General features: G+C 45.8%; 1 protein-coding gene across 4 annotated transcripts in view; it reads left to right on the forward strand.

The window, feature by feature from the left end:
• Positions 1-22,223, forward strand: part of LOC129820832 (anion exchange protein 3-like) — a 71,471-nt gene that overhangs the window by 38,225 nt on the left and 11,023 nt on the right. For 3 of the 4 annotated variants that reach the window (XM_055877844.1, XM_055877847.1, XM_055877846.1), the window contains 13 exons: positions 3,163-3,308; positions 5,591-5,771; positions 6,534-6,669; positions 9,723-9,897; positions 12,465-12,573; positions 13,300-13,484; positions 13,739-13,958; positions 14,539-14,757; positions 15,135-15,283; positions 15,824-16,018; positions 16,234-16,437; positions 16,663-16,752; positions 16,948-17,114. In XM_055877844.1, coding sequence (XP_055733819.1) covers positions 3,163-3,308; positions 5,591-5,771; positions 6,534-6,669; positions 9,723-9,897; positions 12,465-12,573; positions 13,300-13,484; positions 13,739-13,958; positions 14,539-14,757; positions 15,135-15,283; positions 15,824-16,018; positions 16,234-16,437; positions 16,663-16,752; positions 16,948-17,114 — 2,176 coding nt within the window. The remainder of the gene's footprint in view (positions 1-3,162; positions 3,309-5,590; positions 5,772-6,533; positions 6,670-9,722; positions 9,898-12,464; positions 12,574-13,299; positions 13,485-13,738; positions 13,959-14,538; positions 14,758-15,134; positions 15,284-15,823; positions 16,019-16,233; positions 16,438-16,662; positions 16,753-16,947; positions 17,115-22,223) is intronic. The other variant, XM_055877845.1, reaches the window with a different exon arrangement.

Raw genomic sequence — 22,223 nt, forward strand, 5'->3', positions numbered from 1 at the left:
AGAGACCAGATAGAGCCTACAGACAGGACAATATGGACTACTGAAGTACACAGAGACCATATAGAGCCTACAGACAGGACAATATGGACTACTGAAGTACACAGAGACCAGATGGAGCCTACAGACAGGACAATATGGACTACTGAAAGACACAGAGACCAGCTAGAGCCTACAGACAGGACAATATAAACTCCTGAAAGACACAGAGACCAGATAGAACTAACAGACAGGACAATAGGGACTACTGAAGAACACAAAGACCAGATAGAGCCTACAGACAGGACAATAGGGACTCCTGAAAGACACAGGCGATACTTTGAGAAGTTATGATGATCACTTGAATTTACATTGACATGCGTATTGTAGTGACATTAACCCAACAGCTATCGGCCTCGTCAAGGATTTCTTGGCGTTCGCCGCTAAGGTGTTGGATTGACAAGCTATACGGAGCTCCCCTGAAGGAAGTGGGTAGTGTAGCGACCTTAACCCAACACATAGTGTCCTTGTCAAGAGGTTAAGATAAGGTATTAGGTTGACAGTCGCTGGCCCTGGGTTCTAGTTCCAGTTGGGGTGACATCCTGAATTAGCTCCAAAATATTATCCCATTATGAAGTCACAACAATGACTTCTTATTATGGTTAACTGGTGAGACAAAGGGACTGTGAAATGGCATCTGTCAAAAGAATGTGTGTTGTTGTTAAGCGAATGCACTTTACGAGCAGCAGAAGAACTTGTACTTAGCTAGCAAAGCTCAGTGCGAGTCCAGCCAAAGGGCGTCTCTTCCAGTTCAATACCGACTTCTCCCTGGGAGCACTCCCAGACTTGTTAGCACAGAGCCTTTTTTATTATGAATATATTGTCTGAACAGAACCACACAAAGAAGAATGGAAGGATAGAGGGATGAACTTTGGGTCAGAAGGATGGAGGATGAGAAAGGGAACATTGTTTCTGGCAATCTCTGTGGTGGGTGTGTCTAGAACACAACACAGAGCAGCTGAGGCCTAGAGGTGGTCTGGTCTTCTCCCCAGATTGTCTGCAAAACCAGCCCTCTGATTGGCAGTGCATCTAGCATCTACCCAAAGCTGTGAGTGAGGTCCCACCCCCATTCCCCAGGGAGATGACACAGCCCACGGTCGAGCATCTGAATACACACAAGAGTATTCTCTCTCACACACACACACACACACACACACACACACACACACACACACACACACACACACACACACACACACACACACCTGGCTAGCCTTTTCCCCCAAACGTTGTCCTTAGAGGGCCCTCTCCCTCTTTCCACCCCCTCATAGCCTCACTAGGCCCTCTCCCCCTATATCCTCTCCAGACCCTCTTCCTTGTTCCACCCCCTATACTCTCCAGGCCCTCTCCTCCGATAGCTTCACCAGGCATTCACCCTCTATCCCAGCCCTCTCCCTCATTCCACCACCTATAGCCTCGCACTCTCCCTCATTCCACCCTCTATAGGCCCTCCAGGCCTTCACCCCCAATTGTTTTGCCATGCTCTCTCCCTCGTTCCACCCCATATAGCCTCACCGAGCCCTCTCCCTCGTTCCACCCCCTATAGCCTTGCCCTCTCCCTTGTTCCACCCCTCTTGCCTCTCCAGGCCCTCTCCCCCTATAGCCTCTCGAGGCCCTCTCCTCCGAAAGCCTCACCAGGCATTCACCCTCTATCATCTCGCCAAGCCCTCTCCCTCATTCCACCACCTATAGCCTCTCCCTCTCCCTCATTCCACCCTCTATAGGCTCTCCAGGCCTTCTCACCCCTATAGCTTCGCCATGTCCTCTCCCACTTTCCACCCCATATAGTCTCGCCATCTCCCTCCTTCCACCCCCTATATCCTCGCCAGGCCCTCTCTCTCGTTCCAACCCCTAATAGCCTCTCCAGGCCCTCTGCCCCTATAGCCTCTCCAGTCCCTCTCCCTATATTGCCTCTCCAGTCCCTCTCCCCCTATAGCCTCTCCAGTCCCTCTCCCCCTATAGCCTCTCCAGTCCCTCTCCCCCTATAGCCTCTCCAGTCCCTCTCCCCCTATAGCCTCTCCAGGCCCTCTCCCTATATAGACTCTCCAGGCCTTCACCCCCAATTGTCTCGCCAAGCTCTCTCCCTCGTTCCACCCCATATAGCCTCACCAGGCCCTCTCCCTCGTTACACCCCCTATAGCCTTGCCCTCTCCCTCGTTACACCCCCTATAGCCTTGCCCTCTCCCTCGTTACACCCCCTATAGCCTTGCCCTCTCCCTCGTTACACCCCCTATAGCCTTGCCCTCTCCCTTGTTCCACCCCCTATAGCCTTGCCCTCTCCCTTGTTCCACCCCCTATAGCCTTGCCCTCTCCCTCGTTCCACCCCCTATAGCCTCACCAGGCCCTCTCCCTCGTTCCACCCCCTATAGCCTCACCAGGCCCTCTCCCTCGTTCCACCCCCTATAGCCTCACCAGGCCCTCTCCCTTGTTCCACCCCCTATAGCCTCACCAGGCCCTCTCCCTTGTTCCACCCCCTATAGCCTTGCCCTCTCCCTTGTTCCACCCCCTATAGCCTCACCAGGCCCTCTCCCTCGTTCCACCCCCTATCGCCTCACCAGTCCCTCTCCCCCTACAGGCTCTCCTGGTCCCTCTCCTGATGAGTAGATAATGCCATTTACGCAAAATTCAATAAAATATTTTTTGTGGCCTGAAGAGCTTTAAAATTGAATAAGGATTATTTTTAGCTTCTACTGGTCTGTTGTGGACGAAGAACCACCCAAAATAAGCTCCCCTGTGCGTTACCCTAGCTGTGCACAGAACCTCAGTTACCTCATGCACCTGCTGCTTCCCCTTATTTCTTTGTTCTCTTTATTTCCAATGGAAACTTAAATGAACACCTAAAATATGATTATATTTTTATTGACATAGCACCGCCATAGAGAAAGTGCTCAGCCAGTCTTTGGCCCTAGTACACACAGGTTGTATAACGCATTTGGCACAATGATTGTGATAAAAAAAAAAAGATGGAGACGGTTCTGTTGTGCAGACAAATAAAAACAAATGTCAAATGTGTCATACATCAGTTGGACAACCTGAGTGTGTACTATCGTAGGCCTTTGAGTGAACACAGTTGACCTTTTCTGCAGCTGACCTCATTAACAATAGCTCCTGTTGTGGTGCTTTAAGGTCACCGATTCGAGGACAACCCTGGGGTGAGGCGTCATCTGGTGAAGAAGTCATCTCGATGCCAGCTCACTCAGAACAGCAACAGCTCTCCGCCCCAGTCCAGCCTGAAGAGGAAGAAGAGAGTGGCTGACAAGAAGACCCATGAGGTGAGACATCAGACAACACAGCGCCAGTTGATTGGTTAATTGATAAATTCATTGATTGGATGTATTAGAAAATTAATAGCACACGATCTTCCGAGTAATTTTTTACTAAAGATTAAGCAGCTCTAAAGCCAGGGGACTTCACTTTACAGTAAGGACTTCACTTTACAGTAAGAACACGTGTTGCCAGAATCTTCTGTTGGAGTCATGACATAGGCCTAAACCCTCAGTCATGAGTTTAGGAGATCTATTTTTAGACTGTATGATTTAATCAGTGACCATGGGAACATATGTTTTACATTTGTTTACTATTTCTATCAGTGTTATCTGAGTAGATCACATTCTGTCCCATTTGCAACGGAGTGACTGTTTGGTCCCCTGAATGTTCCTGGAAGGTTAGATCTAACATCTACTTTATTTTTCTCGGTTATTGGACTAGAAAAGAAGACACAGTTGACTTTTTGGTAACTGTAGGTGAAGTAATGGATGACTAGTTGTCTGTTTGGTACCTTTTGGTGAAGTTATGGAAAACTATATCAATCAAATGTATTTATATAGCCCTTCTAACATCAGCTTTACTCACAAAGTGCTGTATAGAAACCCAGCCTAAAACCCCAAACAGCAAGCAATGCAGGTGTAGAAGCACGGTGGCTAGGAAAAACTCCCTAGAAAGGCCAAAACCTAGGAAGAAACCTAGAGAGGAACCAGGCTATGAGGGGTGGCCAGTCCTCTTCTGGCTGTGTCGGGTGGAGATTATAACAGAACATGGCCAAGATGTTCAAATGGTCATAGATGACCAGCAGGGTCAAATAATAATAATCACAGTGGTTGTCGAGGGTGCAACAGGTCAGCACCTCGGGAGTAAATGTCAGTTGGCTTTTCATAGCCAATCATTCTAAGTATCTCTACCACTCCTGCTGTCTCTAGAGAGTTGAAAACAGCAGGTCTGGGACAGGTAGCACGTCCAGTGAACAGGTCAGGGTTCCATAGCCACAGGCAGAACAGTTGAAACTGGAGCAGCAGCATGACCAGGTGGACTGGGGACAGCAAGGAGTCATCATGCCAGGTAGTCCTGAGGCATGGTCCTAGGGCTCAGGTCCTCCGAGAGAGAGAAAGAAAGAGAGAGAGGAGGAGAGAATTAGAGAGAGCATACTTAAATTCACACAGGACACCGGATAAGACAGGATAAATACTCCAGATATAACAGACTGACCCTAGCCCCCCGACACATAAACTATTGCAGCATAGATACTGGAGGCTGAGACAGGAGGGGTCGGGAGACACTGTGGCCCCGTCTGATGATACCCCCGGACAGGACCAAACAGGCAGGATATAACCCCGCCCACTTTGCCAAAGCACAGCCCCCACTCCACTAGAGGGATATCTTCAACCACCAACTTACCATCCTGAGACAAGGCCGAGTATAGCCTTGAAGATCTCCCCCACAGCACAAGTGACGTACCCCTCCGAGGGATGGGATGGAGGAGCACCAGTAAACCAGTGACTCAGCCCCCGTAATAGGGTTAGATGCAGAGAATCCCAGTGGAGAGAGGGGAACCGGCCAGGCAGAGACAGCAAGGGCGGTTCGTTGCTCCAGTGCCTTTCCGTTCACCTTCACACTCCTGGGCCAGACTACACTCAATCATATGACCTACTGAATATATTTTGTCTGTTAGTTGTCTGTTTGGTACCTGTAGATTAAGTTATGGATAACTAGTTGTCTGTTTGGTACCTGTAGATTAAGTTATGGATAACTAGTTGTCTGTTTGGTACCTGTAGATTAAGTTATGGATAACTAGTTGTGTGTTTGGTACCTGTAGATTAAGTTATGGATAACTAGTTGTCTGTTTGGTACCTGTAGATTAAGTTATGGATAACTAGTTGTCTGTTTGGTACCTGTAGATTAAGTTATGGATAACTAGTTGTGTGTTTGGTACCTGTAGATTAAGTTATGGATAACTATCTGTCTGTGTGGTACCTGTAGATTAAGATATGGATAACTAGTTGTCTGTGTGATACCTGTAGGTGATACCTGTAGTTATGGATAACTAGTTGTCTGTTTGGTACCTGTAGATTAAGTTATGGATAACTAGTTGTGTGTTTGGTACCTGTAGATTAAGTTATGGATAACTATCTGTCTGTGTGGTACCTGTAGATTAAGATATGGATAACTAGTTGTCTGTGTGATACCTGTAGGTGATACCTGTAGTTATGGATAACTAGTTGTCTGTTTGGTACCTGTAGGTGAAGTTATGGATAACTAGTTGTCTGTTTGGTACCTGTAGGTGTTTGTGGAGCTAAATGAGCTGATAGTGGATAAGAACCAGAAGATGCGCTGGAAGGAGACGGCTCGTTGGATCAAGTTTGAGGAGGACGTGGAGGAGGAGACAGACCGCTGGGGAAAACCCCATGTGGCTTCACTCTCCTTCCGCAGCCTGCTGGAGCTCCGCAGGACCATCACACATGGTGACGCGCACACACACACACGCACACAGATACACGCACACAGATACACACACACAGATACACACACACACACACACACACAGATACACACACACACACACACACACACACACACACACACACACACACACACACACACACACACACACACACACACACACAGATACACACACACACACACACACAGATACACACACACACACACACACAGATACACACACACACACACACACACACACAGAGACACACACACCACAAACACACAGATACACACACACACACACAGATACACACACACACACACAGATACACACACACACACACACAGATACACACACACACACACAGATACACAGATACACACACACACACGCACAGATACATACGCACAGATACATACACACACACGCACACACACACACACACACAGATACACACACACACACAGATACACACACACACACACACACACACACACAGATACACACACACACACAGATACACACACACACACACACACGCACACACACGCACAGATACACACACACACACACACACGCACAGATACACACACACACACACACACACACACACACACACACACACACACACAGATACATACACACACACAGATACATACACACACACAGATACACACACACACAGATACACACACACACACACGCACAGAGAGATACACACACACACAGATACACACCCAGTCATAAAACCTTGTCTCCCCCCTCCATGCCACCCCCTAAGGTGTCGTCCTGTTGGACCTGGAGCAGACCACTCTGCCTGGCATCGCCAACCTGGTGGTGGAGACCATGATCATGTCAGACCAGATCAGAGCGGAGGACCGGGCCAACGTGCTCCGTGCCCTGCTGCTCAAACACCAGTGAGTGGTCAGCTGCCCAGGCTTTAGCTCAGAGGACGTTAAGATTCCACACCCGTTAATATACATGCTGTCAAGAACGTGTATCATCACCACGAAGTCTTAATCAGATGTCAATCAGAGAGAGGAAGTCCAGGGCTGTTTTCCAAACTGCACCCTGTTCCCGATGTAGTGTCTTACTTTTCAAATTAAATCAAACTTTATTTGTCACGTGTGCGGAATACAACAGGTGTAGTAGACCTTACCGTGAAATGCTTACTTACGAGCCCTTAACCCACAATGCAGTTGAAGAAATAGAGTTAAGAAAATATTTACTAAATAAACTAAAGTTAAAAAAGAAAACAAACAAAACTGTGCTGCCCTACTGTTTACCAAAGCCCATAGGATCTGTGGTTCTGGTCCTACTGTTTACCAAAGCCTATAGGATTTGTGGTTCTGGTCCTACTGTTTACCAAAGCCCATAGGATCTGTGGTTCTGGTCCTACTGTTTACCAAAGCCCATAGGATCTGTTGTTCTGGTCCTAATGTTTACCAAAGCCCATAGGATCTGTCGTTCTGGTCCTACTGTTTACCAAAGCCCATAGGATCTGTGGTTCTGGTCCTACTGTTTACCAAGCCCATAGGATCTGTGGTTCTGGTCCTAATGTTTACCAAAGCCCATAGGATCTGTGGTTCTGGTCCTACTGTTTACCAAAGCCCATAGGATCTGTCGTTCTGGTCCTACTGTTTACCAAAGCCCATAGGATCTGTGGTTCTGGTCCTACTGTTTACCAAGCCCATAGGATCTGTGGTTCTGGTCCTACTGTTTACCAAAGCCCATAGGATCTGTGGTTCTGGTCCTACTGTTTACCAAAGCCCATAGGATCTGTGGTTCTGGTCAACAGTAGTGGACATTTTAGGGTATAGAGTGCCATTGAGAGGCCACATCTACAGGGGTTCCAGTAAGTGATGTTAACCCTCAAACCAAGATTACAAGTGAGAGGTCAACAGTAGATAGCAGAGATTGTTGCATAAGACAGATAAAACATTTGTTAAAAAAGCCTCACTTGACAAAGAGATGTAAATCTCAATGTGAATTCCCCGGTGAAATAAGCTACTGCAGAGTTTTAATTCAAATATAAGTCATTTCTGTCCTACATGAAAATACAAAAGAGTATCACCCCGATGCCAACCCTCCCTCCCAGCCTCCATTGGTTTATCTATCTATTGATCTACAGTTCATTACCATTTGCCCTAACAGAGCTGCTGCGTTGGCGGCACATGATAGATTTCAACCAGAATTATACAGAATCATGGAGAAAAAAGGCTTGATTAATATCAGCAGTCAAATGTGATTAGGATGAGGGAAGAGAAGGATGAACACATGAATGAAGGATAAAGGAAGACTTTCTCTATGTGTGTTTTGTTGTCTTTAATGTGGTGGTTTGCCACAGTTCAGTACAACCCCAAAAGTTGCCTTATGTTTGTTCACAGGCCTATGTGGCATCAATGCATCTCAAACTATACACATGCACACACACCTTTTCAATATGTGTGAACCCTCCCTTCTATCGGTCTCTGAACTCAGATTCAGTTTTTGCTAAGCCCAGATTGATCCCTAGGCCCAGATTGATCCCTAGTCCCAGTTTGGTCCCTAGGCCCAGCTTGGTCCCAGCTCTGTCCCCAAACCCTCCAGTGAAGAAGAGGACAGAATGGTACCATGTTTGTCCATCAACAGTATTAATTTAACATGGTGTTACTCTGTGGTGGAACATGAATGTTTTACGGAGACTCATCAGTCATGGTTTTCTGACTAGTGTTGTGGTGTGTTCCTGGTGTTTGCTTGAAGCAATCATCCATTTTTATTTTAATGGTATGCCTTTTGGATGATCGGATGGATAACTCTCGGCCTTTTGGGGTCAGTGTCTGAGATCGATCGTTGTGTTGTATTAGTGCGTTCTTTTAGACCTGTTGCTACAGAGCCTTTGGATTGGTATAGGTTACAATCACCTCATTTCAGAGTCTGTCAGAAGGGACAATAGGGAAATAGCATCAATAATGTCTCTTATGGAAATCAAAGTCCTTTTTATAGTTGTGATATTGAAGCTTGAGGACAAATATGGTTTCAGTTGTATTAAGTCCATACATTGTCAAGGTATTCTGGCTTCATCCCAGAAGTAGCACCTGCCTAGTCTCTGTCTTATGATGCCAACCTCCCTGTACGCCATGTTACACCAAGGGTCAGTGACAAGTCACCTGACAGTCTGTCACCAACCATAGAGCAAACTGGGCCAGGTGGCACCTCTGTCAACCTTCAGAGAGATTCACTGTATGTGCAGCATACACACACACACACACACACACACACATAACAGACGGCGATCAACACCCACGCCACCAGGCCTCGTCACACACACCCCATCAGTTGAACCCTTTCGGCAACGTTTCCCACCATGTCACCAGCTGCTTTCCATGGGAAAAAGCTGTATAATTGGCTGAGCCAGTTCAACATAGGAATTGATGATGTGGAAAGAAAGACATCAAGGTGGCTGTAGAATTTAGCTCATGGCTTACTCAGTCTGGGCGCTGCCTGAGCACAATCCGGTGTGGTGTCACACCTTGTTCCTTTGTTTTGTTGCGCTTTTGTGTCCAACTCGGGAGGCGGGTAACGAGAGCAAACGGACCTAATGATGGTGGTGATGTCACTTTTGGGTTGGAGCGGGAGTGTGATCAAACTGTCTGAGTGTTGTGAGGGGCCTGCTCACACACACACACACACACACACACACACACACACACACACACACACACTGCAGTGTCTTTGTTAACAGGGACACACCCATTACAATCCAGTGGAGCCCATATGCTGAAAGAGCTGTTGGACAGTATGTATGGAGGATTGTTCCCTTTCTGTTTCCTTTCCTTTCTGTCTGCATAAACTATCAGCCACTCACCAACTTATTGAAGTAACACATTATAGAGTATAACAACCTGAAGTTCCAATCCTATTGCATTGTGTCCCTCTCCCAGTCCCATGCTTTTAATGTAATACAACCTCCTGTATCTCCTGCTTCCAGCCACCCCAACGACGAAAAGGAGGGCCTTTTCCATCGCAACCACTCTACTAAAAGCCTTCACGGCAGCTTCCAACGCAACCACAACCACGTTCCCGACACCACGGTGCCCCTAGTGGCTGAAGATCCTACAGAGGTCCTCCACCATGAAAAGAAGCAGCAGACCAGAGATGTGTTTGTGAGCTTGTCTGTTTAGTTTAGTGCACATCTATAGGCTTGTGTGGAGATGGGTGCTGCTTGGGTGCTGCTTGGGTGCTGCTTGGGTGCTGCTTGGGTGCTGCTTGGGTGCTGCTTGGGTGCTGCTTGGGTGCTGCTTGGGTGCTGCTTGGCTGCTGCTTGGAGGCTGCTTGGGTGCTGCTTGGGTGCTGCTTGGGTGCTGCTTGGGTGCTGCTTGGGTGCTGCTTGGGTGCTGCTTGGGTGCTGCTTGGGTGCTGCTTGGGTGCTGCTTGGGTGCTGCTTGGGTGCTGCTTGGGTGCTGCTTGGGTGCTGCTTGGGTGCTGCTTGGGTGCTGCTTAGAGGCTGCTTGGCGGCTGCTTGGCGGCTGCTTAGAGGCTGCTTGGCTGCTGCTTGGAGGCTGCTTGGGTGCTGCTTAGGAAGAATGTTGCTCTTTATTTTATTTTGTCCAGCAGGCAGCCTAGTGGTTAGGCAGGCAGCCTAGTGGTTAGACAGGCAGCCTAGTGGTTAGACGGGCAGTCTAGTGGTTAGTGTGCCCAGTGTGGCAGCCCCACGCACCTCTCCAAAACCTGTATATCAAATCAAATTGTATTGGTCACATACACATGGTTAGCAGATGTCAATGCGAGTGTAGCGAAAAGCTTGTGCTTCTAGTTCCGACCATGCGGTATGTGGGGCAGCAGCGTAGCCTAGTTGTTAGAACATTGGACTAGCAACCGAAAGGTTGCAAGATCAAATCCCTGAGCTGACAAGGTACAAAATCTGTCGTTCTGCCCCTGAACAAGGCAGTTAACCCACTCTTCCTAGGCCGTCATTGAAAATAAGAATATGTTCTTAACTGACTTGCCTAGTTAAGAATGTAGGTGTGTCTTTTGGTTTAAAAGCAGTCAAATTTCAATTCGTGTGCAATTGACCAATAAAGTGATCTAAGGGCTCTAATTCATCTGGATCACTGAAGTGTTACAGATTGTGCGATAGAAATGTAAAGGTCATTTCAGAATGAGCCGATATAGGCAGCATTTACCTTGAATGCTGTCTGCACTAACGCGGGAACAGTGCCAAACACGGCTGTAACGCTGAACTTCCATTATACGGATTGAATAGAGCCCAGTAGTTCTTCATCTTAAACAGTCGGCTGGAGTGGAGATGGATGTTTACAGTTGTGGTCCAGTACAGTTAGAGTTGCGGAGACAATTGTAATTTTACATTTGTGTCTACATCTGAGTCACACGCCTGCATCGTCCTTCAGATGGACAGACTACACTGCTTCGTGGCTCAATAGCCTTGTCCAATTCCTCTGAAAACATTAGAGGAGTCATTAGAGTAGATGAGTACAAGTTCTGAGACATGGAGGATATTACATACAATCCACCTTGAAATGTCATATCCTATTCTATTTTGACCCCATTATATACACCTGTCTATAACATACATTAGGCCAGGGGTATTCAACCCTGACCCTACGAAGTCCACAGCCTGCTGGTTTTATCTTCTACCTGATCATTAAGTACACCCACATGGTGTCCCAAGTGTAAATATGTCCCTGATTAGAGGGAAACAATTTTTAAAAAGCAGTGGAACTGGCTTTGAGGTCCAGAGTTGAGTTTGAGGGCATTATCGAGTGTGCTAAAACATCAGATATATGCGGCTAGTACAGTAATGCAGCCACGGTGGGAAACAGAGATACACAGATAGTTCTTGGAATTGGAAACAGAAAGAAAGCTCCTATTAGCCACTCCACATGTGGCGAATTAGGTTCTTAGTCAGCTTACAGAGGTGCTCCTTGTTAAAACTTCTTGACTGTGAAATTGTAATGTGCCCCGTGGCTTGAAACGTTGGAAAATGTCATACAACTCATAAAAATCAATAACTCCAGTCGTATTAAAAACATTTCAAAGGGATTTTACCATTTCGTACTTTTGTCACTTTGTCGATTTCTGTATGTCAGGGGTAGACGACTAGATTCAGCTTCGGGCCGATCTTTGCGGAGTGGATGGTCATGGGGGCCGAAACATAATTATAATATTTTGTACTCTGCAAATTGATCCCAACTAAGCTCAAAAAGAGATTGTATTTGAAAATAACAAAAAATTAATAACTTGATTACATTGAGACATGATCACGTATGTTTCTTTGTTTGTCCCCACAAAGTTTTTGTCATAAACAAGACTGGAAAATCACTGTAAAATCACCAAGAATTCAGCAAAAAATATATATATATGAATTCTTGGTGATTTTACAGTTATTTTACAGTCTTGTTTATGACAAAAACTTTGTGGGGACAAAAGAAAAATCCCTCACGGGCATTTAGCCGACCCCTGGTGTATGCTATAAAACACTGATATTCACTGTTCGACTGTTCGAGGTTCATAACAGTCAGTAAAATTGACAAACGTAGCCTTTTTTTTAAATAAATGTGAGCTTTGGACCAACTGAGGCCAAGGAAAGAGCCTGTGCTGTGAATGTCTGGTAAAAGCTTTGTGTTAGCACATGCCACAGGCTTAACATGAAATAAATTCTGAAGTTGATCTTTTACCCACCTGTTAACGTTTGTCTGGTTTATCACATCAGAAATCACTCCATCCCCCCCTGCCGATGGCCCTCCAACAACAGGTTACCAAACACACAAAACTCCTAGCCAAGATTCCCAAGGACGCAGAAGCAACTGTGGTCTTAGTGGGTAAGCTTAAGGAGTGTGTGCGTGTGGGCGATGGTGCGGGTGCCTATTTGCAAGCATGTGTGCAGGAGTGTGTGTATTTGTGTGTGTGTGTTTTTGTATGTGTGTGTCTGAATGTATGTTGCGTGTGTTTTGGATGTACATGTATTTCCAGGCTACATTTGTAAATATTGACTTTTTCCGTTCACGTGACAGGCCAAAGGCGTTGTGTACCAGGGTTCTCCCCAAAGAATGCAAGCGTGGCGCTGCGTCACCTTGTGGACTGGCTGTGCCACTATGTCAAATATATATATTTATATATATATATATATATTTTTTTTTAACCTTATTTGTTATCATTTAAGGCCGTGCACCATACCTTAATATAGTATTTTTTTTTGCTCTAGATTTCAGGAAATGGCAGTTACTTATAGGTGTTAAAAAAACTAAAATCTCTGAATCACTCCCCCTCTCCAGTCACCGCCTCCACCCCCCGCCGTACTCAGCAGTACCACCTTGTTCAAAAATCCTGGGGTGAACCCTGTATACCAATTCATTTAATTTCTAGCTGGCACAACCTCTCCCCTGATAGTGATAGCAAATGCGATTTCTCAAACAAAATAGCTGCCCTGGAATCACCCGTTGGATATATCCAGTCCATGCATTGTTAGCATAACTTGCCTTTGTTAGCCATCACCCATCAGCACAAGCATTGCTCCCAGAGATCCTCCACTGTGTGTCATTCCTCAGGTTGCGTGGAGTTCCTGGAGCAGCCAGCCATGGCCTTCATCAGGCTGAGTGAGGCGGTCCTGCTGGAGTCGGTCCTGGAGGTGCCGGTGCCGGTCCGTTTCCTCTTTGCACTGCTTGGACCCGCTCAGTCCAACATGGACTACCATGAGATTGGACGCTCCTTCTCCACCCTCATGTCTGACAAGGTAGCCAACCTGGAAGAAAAAAAATGTCACAACTTTTTCCCTAATTCCTCTGAGCTGTAAATGGTACCAATAGTACAAACATTCAGGGCTGGTTTCCCGGAGTCAGATTAAAACTAGTCCTGGACAGAAAAATCATCAGTAATCAACCTCCATTGAAAGTGCTTCCAAGTCAAGAACTAGGCTAAATCTGGGTCAGGGAATCAGTTCTTCAAGATCTTACAGACCATTGCCCATCTCTTTAAAAACCTCCCCAGAACTTCCACGAGGTGGCCTACTTTGCGGATGACCGGCAGGACCTGCTGAACGGCATTAATGAGTTCTTGGACTGCAGCATCGTCATCCCCCCGTCGGACGTGGAAGGCAAGGACCTGCTGAAGACAGTGGCCTCCTTCCAGAAGCAGATGCTGCGCAAGAGGAAGGAGAGAGAGACCACCAAGACCCACACCACCCCCTGGACAGACCAGGAGACCAAAGGTGATTATAATGTCTTTGATTGATTGAATTACTTTTTATTTTTGGATTTTTTTGGATTCATACAGTCCATATATAACAATAAGGGTATATTTTCTAAGACCATTCATTTATTCAGCCGATACCTTATGTGTGAAGCACATATGTACCCGTTTAGGGTCCCAGGACTAGATTGAGAATCACAGGCATAAGTTTCTGTCTGTCTGTCTGTCTGCCTGCCTGTCTTTTTTTTTTATTTTTTTTTTATTTTATTAAATTCACCTTTTTTTTCACCTTTATATAACCAGGTAGGCCAGTTGAGAACAAGTTCTAATTTACAACTGCGACCTGGCCAAGATAAAGCAAAGCAGTGCGACACAAACAACACAGACTTACACATGGGATAAACAAACGTACACAATAGAAAAATCTATATAGAGTGTGTGCAAATGTAGTAAGATTAGGGAGGTAAGGCAATAAATATTCCATAGTGGCGAAATAATTACAATTTAGCAATTAAACACTGGAGCGATAGATGTGCAGAAGATGAATGTGCAAGTAGAATGAATGAATGTGCAAGTCTGTCTGTCTGTCCAAACCGCAGAGGTGAGCCAGGATGAGCAGGAAGATGAGGAGGATCAGGAGGTGGACCCCATGAAGAGGTCGGGCATCCCCTTTGGAGGCCTCATCCATGACATCAGGCGGCGCTACCCGCGCTACGCCAGCGACATCAAGGACGCCTTGGACTCACAGTGCATCGCCGCCGTCATCTTCATCTACTTCGCCGCCCTCTCACCCACAATCACCTTTGGAGGGCTGCTGGGTAAGAGAGCATGGGGGCTCATGCCCACAATAATTGTTTTTCTTCTACCTCAAGAATGTGATTGACTGACTTGTCAGAACAAACAATGACTTGTTTGCTATCTGTCCTAAGAGGATGTGTACTCTATAAAGAGCTAGCTAGCTAAATAACCAGCTAGCTTGATAGATCCTCAAATTTGGAAAAACATTTGTGACGACCTAGCTAGCTGGGCATCACCATTTCCTTGTATCTCTACTGTACATGTCACTGTAGGTTTTAGATACTGATTCGTTCATTGTTACTGTACAGTGTTCTCATTAACTAGAAAGTAGCTGTTACTGAATGAGAGGAAGTTTCAAACTGTCTGTCAATATCCTTCTGCCTTTCCATTTAAACAGGAGAGAAAACAGAGGGCATGATGGGAGTGTCTGAGCTCATCATCTCCACAGCGACTCTGGGGGTACTTTTCTCTCTGATGGCTGGACAGCCCCTCCTCATCATCGGCTTCTCAGGACCCCTGCTGGTGTTTGAGGAGGCCTTCTACAAGGTGCCTGAACAGAAACATATTTACAGCATGGCGATGGTAGATTATAATCCATCCAAAAATCACAGTCATTTTATGCATTAAAAAAATTGTCATGACAACGTTAGGAAAGTTCATGTTCCATTTGAAAACCTATTTTCTTCTATTCTGAGCCTAATAGGCCTCTCCTGCAGTCAAACGACCTAGTGGCCTCATGGGTGGAATGTTATACATTTTATCAGAAATAGTAAACAATATTTTTTTAAACCCGCTGAAAGGTGTTTCTATGTCAAACCGTTTTGTTATATTTCAGTCTTCTGTGATGTATGTAAAGTGTAATTTTGGGATGCACATTTAAAATGTAATACATTTCAACTCTATATCTGATGTGGTACATGTGTCTTCTTTATTCTAAGGCAAAAACCATGTGTGTGAGGTGTATACTTTTGTTTCAAAGTAGATTTGTTTAAGACGACCAAGAAACACTCTGTCTAACCCTGATTTAGACCTCTGCAGTAAAAGATTAAACATCTATTTAACCCTCCCTCCCTTTTCCACCCTCAGTTCTGCCAGGCCCAGGGCTTTGAGTACCTGACGGGCCGGGTGTGGATCGGCTTCTGGCTCGTCTTCATAGTGCTGTTGATAGTGGCGGCCGAGGGAAGCTTCTTGGTTAAATACATCTCACCCTTCACCCAGGAAATATTTGCCTTCCTCATCTCACTCATCTTCATCTACGAGACCTTCTCCAAGCTCATCAAGGTACAACCAGTAGACAATGTTTTACATGACGACAGTCTAAGGGGCTGTAACTTTGTTGTTCTTTGGAAAATAATAGAATAGATCAAATTGACCAGATGTGGTATTTGGCATATAATAATCACTGAAATTCAAATAAATCATTTTATGGTAAGTCCCAGCTGGTTGCATGGGATCCGTCCATTTGACTGTGACATGGGTATTTTTGCTTTTTACAGGTATTCCAGGAGCATCCTCTGATGAGAAGCTACCCGCCTGCCTTTGGCCTTCCCGGCATGGAGTTCACCAACCCCACAGACCCCCACGGCCCCATCCTAAACCAACCCAACACGGCCCTGCTGTCTTTCATCCTCATGCTTGGTACCTTCTTTGTGGCCTACTTCCTTAGGAAATTGCGCAACAGTCGATTCCTGGGCGGGAAGGTAACCTATCGCAGCCATTTTCTCAGAAACCCCTCATGTGTTTTCTATGGGCTCATGTCAAATTTCTGTCTATGTGTATCTGTCTTACAAATTACAATAACAATTTGATCACAAAAAACTTGAAGTGTCATGGATGCAGTATGAATTTCCTGTTTTAGGCCTATATGATCTCTGCAAGTGAGCCTGTGATGTGAAGAATTCACTTTTATCATGTGATCCCCCAAGGCCAGAAGAATCATCGGAGACTTTGGCATCCCCATCTCCATCCTGTTCTCTGTACTGTTGAGTTACTCCGTCCCCGACACATATACCCAGGTAACCATGACAACTAACTCCTACATCTATCCGTACAGATATCTAAAGGCTCCACTCCATCCCTGATAACTACACGCCCTAACTCACACACCACTAACACATTGAATATTTAAATAACGTAACTCTCACAACCAACTCTCCTGTACTTCCTCGTCATAACAACTGGTCCTGTTCTTGTCGCTTGGGGTTTTACAGAAGCTGAATGTACCGTCTGGTTTCTCAGTCACGTCTCCTGACAAGCGGGGCTGGTTCATCAGTCCGTTCGGCGACCTCAAGCCCTTCCCCGCGTGGATGATGGGGGCATCGGTGGTGCCCGCCCTCCTCGTCTTCATCCTCATCTTCATGGAGACACAGATCACCTCGTAAGTGTTGCAGGTTGCTATGGTAAAACAGTTCACTTTTGTTCAGTGAAGAGAGTGTCAATCGGTATAGTGGTGCCTGTCAGATGTTAGACTAGATCAGCTTGTGATCAGGATACAGGTTGGCTCATGCATACAGTTGAAGTCGAAAGTTTACATACACCTTAGCCAACTACATTTAAACTCAGTTTTTCACAATTTCTGACATTTAATCCCAGTAAAAATTCCCTGTTTTAGGTCAGATAGGATCACCACTTTATTTTAAGAATGTGAAATGTCAGAAAAATAGTAGAGCGAATGATTTCTTTCAGCTTTTATTTCTTTCATCCCATTCCCAGTGGGTCAGAAGTTTACATACATTCAATTAGTATTTGGTAGCATTGCCTTTAAATTGTTTAACTTGGGTCAAACGTTTCAGGTAGCCTTCCACAAGCTTCCCACAATAAGTTGGGTGAATTTTGGCCCATTCCTCCTGACAGAGCTGGTGTAACTGAGTCAGGATTGTAGGCCACCTTGCTTGCACACACTTTTTCAGTTCTGCCCACAAATGTTCTATGTGATTGAGGTCAGGGACTTGTGATGGCCACTCCAATACCTTGACTTTGTTGTCCTTAAGCCATTTTGCCACAACTTTGGAAGTACGTTTGGGGTCATTGTCCATTTGGAAGACCCATTTGCGACCAAGCTTTAACTTCCTTACTGATGTCTTGAGATGTTGCTTCAATATATCCACATCATTTTCTTGCCTCATGTTGCCATCGATTTTGTGAAGTGCGCCAGTCCCTCCTGCAGCAAAGCTGCCACCCCCGTGCTTCACGGTTGGGATGGTGTTCTTCAGCTTGCAAGCATCCCCCTTTTTCCTCCAAACATAACGATGGTCATTATGGCCAAACAGTTCTATTTTTGTTTCATCAGACCAGAGGACATTTCTCCAAAAAGTACGATCTTGTCCCCGTGTGCAGTTGCAAACCGTAGTCTGGCTTTTATATGGCGGTTTTGGAGCAGTGGCTTCTTCCTTGCTGAGCGGCCTTTCAGGTTATGTCGATATAGGACTTGTTTTACTGTGGATATAGATATTTTTGTTCCTGTTTCCTCCAGCAACTTCACAAGGTCCTTTGCTGTTGTACTGGGATTGATTTGCACTTTTCGCACCAAAGTACGTTCAACTCTAGGAGACAGAACGCGTCTCCTTCCTGAACAGTATGACGGTTGCGTGGTCCCATGGTGTTTATACTTCTGTACTATTGTTTGTACAGATGAACGTGGTACCTTCAGGCGTTTTGAAGTTGTTTCCAAGGATGAACCAGACTTGTGGAGATCTACAATTTTTTTTCTGAGGTCTTGGCTGAATTCTTTTGATTTTCCCATGATGTGAAGCAAAGAGGCACTGCGTTTGAAGGTAGGCCTTGAAATACATCCACAGGTACACCTCCAATTGACTCAAATGATGTCAATTAGCCTATCAGAAGCTTCTAAACCAGGATATAATTTTCTGGAATTTTCCAAGCTGTTTAAAGGCACAGTCAACTTAGTGTATGTAAACTTCTGACCATCTGGAATTGTAATACAGTGAATTATAAGTGAAATAATCTGTCTGTAAGCAATTGTTGGAAAAATTACCTGTGTCATGCACAAAGTAGATATCCTTACTGACTTGCCAAAATTATAGTTTGTTAACAAGAAGTTTGTGGAGTGGTTGAAAAACTAGTTTTAATGACTCCAACCTAAGTGTATGTAAACTCCCCACTTCAACTGTACCCCGCCAGGCTCCAAGACAATGTGCTGTAGGACGTTGGTATTGAGCTAAAGGCTAGAGCTGCTGCTTTCAAGGAGCGGGAGACTAATCCGGACGCTTATAAGAAATACCACTATGTCCTCAGACGAACCATTGAACAAGTAAAGCGTCAAGACAGGATTAAGATATCATCCTACCACACCGGCTCTGGCTCTATTACGGACTACAAAGGGAAACCCAGACGCGAGCTGCCCAGTGACGTGAGCTTACCAGATTAGCTAAATGCCTTTTATGCTTGCTTCGAGACAAGCAAAAATGAAGCATGCACGAGAGCACCAGCTGTTCTGGATGACTGTGTGATAATACTCTCAGTAGCCGATGTGAACAAAACCTTTAAACAGGTTAAGATTCACAAAGCAGCTGGGCCAGACAGATTACCAGGACGTTCTCAAAGCAAGCGTGGACCAACTGTCAAGTGTCTTCACTGACATTTTCAACCTCTCCCTGGCCGAGTCTGTAATACCTACATGTTTCAAGCTGACCACCATAGTCCCTTTGCCCAAGGAAGCGAAGGTCACCTGCCTAAATGATTATCTCCCGTGGCACTCACGTCGGTAGCCATGAAGTGCTTTGAAAGGCTGGTCATGGCTCACATCAACAGCATACCGCCCCAACAGATCCACAGATGAGGCAATCTCAATCGCACTCCACACTGCCCTTTCTCACCTGGACAAAAGAAACACCTATGTTAGAGTGCTGTTCATTGACTACAGCTCAGGATTCAACACTGCAGTGCCCACGAAGCTCATCCCTAAGCTAAGGATTCTGGGACTTAACACCTCCCTTTGCAACTGGATCCTGGACTTCCTGAAGGGCCGCCCCCAGGTGGTAAGGGTAGGCAAAGAACACGTGTGCCACGCTGACCCTTAACACTGGGGCCCCTCAGGGGTATGTACTTAGTCCCCTCCTGTACTCACTGTTCACCCACAACTGCGTGGCCAAATACGACTCCAACACCATCATTAAGTTTGCTAACGACACAACAGTGGTAGGCCTGGTCACCGACAACGATGAGACGGCCTATTGGGAGGTCAGAGAACTGGCAGTGTGGTGCCAGGACAACAACCTCTCCCTCAATGTGCACAAGACTAAGGAGCTGATCGTGGACTACAGGAAAAGGTGCGCCGACCAGGCCCCCATTAACATTGCCGGGGCTGTAGTGGGTCGAGAGTTTTAAGTTCCTTGGTGTCCACATCACCAACGAACTATCATAGTCCAAAAATACAAAGATAGTAATGAAGAGGGCACGACAAAACCATTTCCCCCTCAGGAGACTGAAAAGATTTGGCATGGGTCCCCAGATTCTCAAAAAGTTATACAGCTGCACCATCGAGAGCATCCTGACCAGTTGCATGACCGCCTGTTATAGCAACTGCTCGGCATGTGTAAGGCGCAACAGAGGGTTGTGCACACGGCCCAGTACATCACTGGGGCCAAGCTCCCTGCTATCCAGGACCTATATAATAGGCGGTGTCAGAGGAAAGACCATAAAATTGTCAAAGCCTCCGGTCACCAAAGTTATAGACTGTTTTCTCTGCTACAACACGGCAAGTGGTACCGGAGCGCCAAGTCTCAGACCAAAAGGCTCCTCAACAATTTCTACCCCCAAGCCATAAGACTGCTGAACAATTCATAAAATCGCTACCGTACAATTTACATTGACCCCCCCCCCCCTTTTCGTACACTGCTGCTACTCACTGTTTGTTATCTATGCATAGTCACTTCCCCCCTACCTACATGTACAAATAACCTCAACTAACCTGTACCCCCGCACACTGACTCGGTACCGGTGCCCCCTGTATATAGCCACGTTATTGTTATTCTTTTTGTCTTACTTTTTATGATTCTTTTTTACTTTATTTTATTTGGTCAATATTTTCTTAACTCTTCTTAAACTGCACTGTTGGTTAAGGGGTTGTAAGTAAGAATTTCATGGTAAGGTCTACACTTGTTGTTTTCCGCGCATGGGACAAATAAAGTTTTGATTTGGTACCCAGCCAGGCTCCAAGACAATATCCTGTAGGACGTTGGTACCCAGCCAGGCTCTAAGACAATGTGCTGTAAGACGTTGGTACCCAGCCAGGCTCCAAGACAATGTGCTGTAGGACGTTGGTTCCCAGCCAGACTCCAAGACAATGTGCTGTGTGACGTTGGTACCCAGCCAGACTCCAAGACAATGTTCTGTAAGACGTTGGTACCTAGCCAGTCTCCAAGACATTGTGCTGTAAGACGTTGGTACCCAGCCAGGCTCTAAGACAATGTTCTGTAGGACGTTGGTACCCAGCCAGGCTCTAAGACAATGTTCTGTAGGACGTTGGTACCCAGCCAGGCGCCAAGACAATGTTCTGTAGGACGTTGGTACCCAGCCAGACACCAAGGCAATGTTCTGTAGGACATTGGTACCCAGCCAGGCTCCAAGACAATGTCCTGTAGGACGTTGGTACCCAGCCAGGCTCCAAGACAATGTTCTGTAGGACGTTGGTACCCGGCCAGACTCCAAGACAATGTGCTGTGTGACGTTGGTACCCAGCCAGGCTCCAAGACAATGTCCTGTAGGACGTTGGTACCTAGCCAGGCTCCAAGACAATGTGCTGTAGGACGTTGGTACCCAGCCAGGCTCCAAGACAATGTCCTGTAGGACGTTGGTACCCAGCCAGGCTCCAAGACAATGTTCTGTAGGACGTTGGTACCCAGCCAGGCTCCAAGACAATGTGCTGTAGGACGTTGGTACCCAGCCAGGCTCCAAGACAATGTTCTGTAGGATGTTGGTACCCAGACAGGCGCTAATGAGTCTCTCTCTCCTCACTGAATGAATGACAAATGGGTGAATGGGTGATAATTGTGCATCTTACATCAAAATGTAATTTAAATTAGGAATAACTGAATGACAAGAAGGGGAAAGAGGTTGATTTAATTTAGAAAGACAATAGTGTACTGATGAGTTTGTGTTCTGCCTATTCATCAGCAGCAAGTTATTTGACTGCAGGTCTTGTGGGTTGATACCATTCTCTGTTTTAATTCATAAAAAGTTATTATGGGACTTTTATTTACTATAACTCTATTACTAATCAAATGTATTGTAAGTGAAATGAAAACATGCTATGTGTTGCAATATGCCTTTAGAATAATCCAAAATCCTTGACTCTATCCAAGTTGATGAGCAGGAAACAAACGATGCCAGTCAAGCTGCACAGCCGGCCAATCGAAACTAATTTCACACATAATAAGATTTAGCCTGTATTCTGTTAGCATATTCTGCAGTTTCTATTACACTTACCTTTGTCAAATAATTCTCAGAATTCAGGAGGTGCAGCACT

The sequence above is a fragment of the Salvelinus fontinalis genome, chromosome 23, assembly GCF_029448725.1.
Source record: "Salvelinus fontinalis isolate EN_2023a chromosome 23, ASM2944872v1, whole genome shotgun sequence".
NCBI classification, from domain to species: domain Eukaryota; kingdom Metazoa; phylum Chordata; class Actinopteri; order Salmoniformes; family Salmonidae; genus Salvelinus; species Salvelinus fontinalis.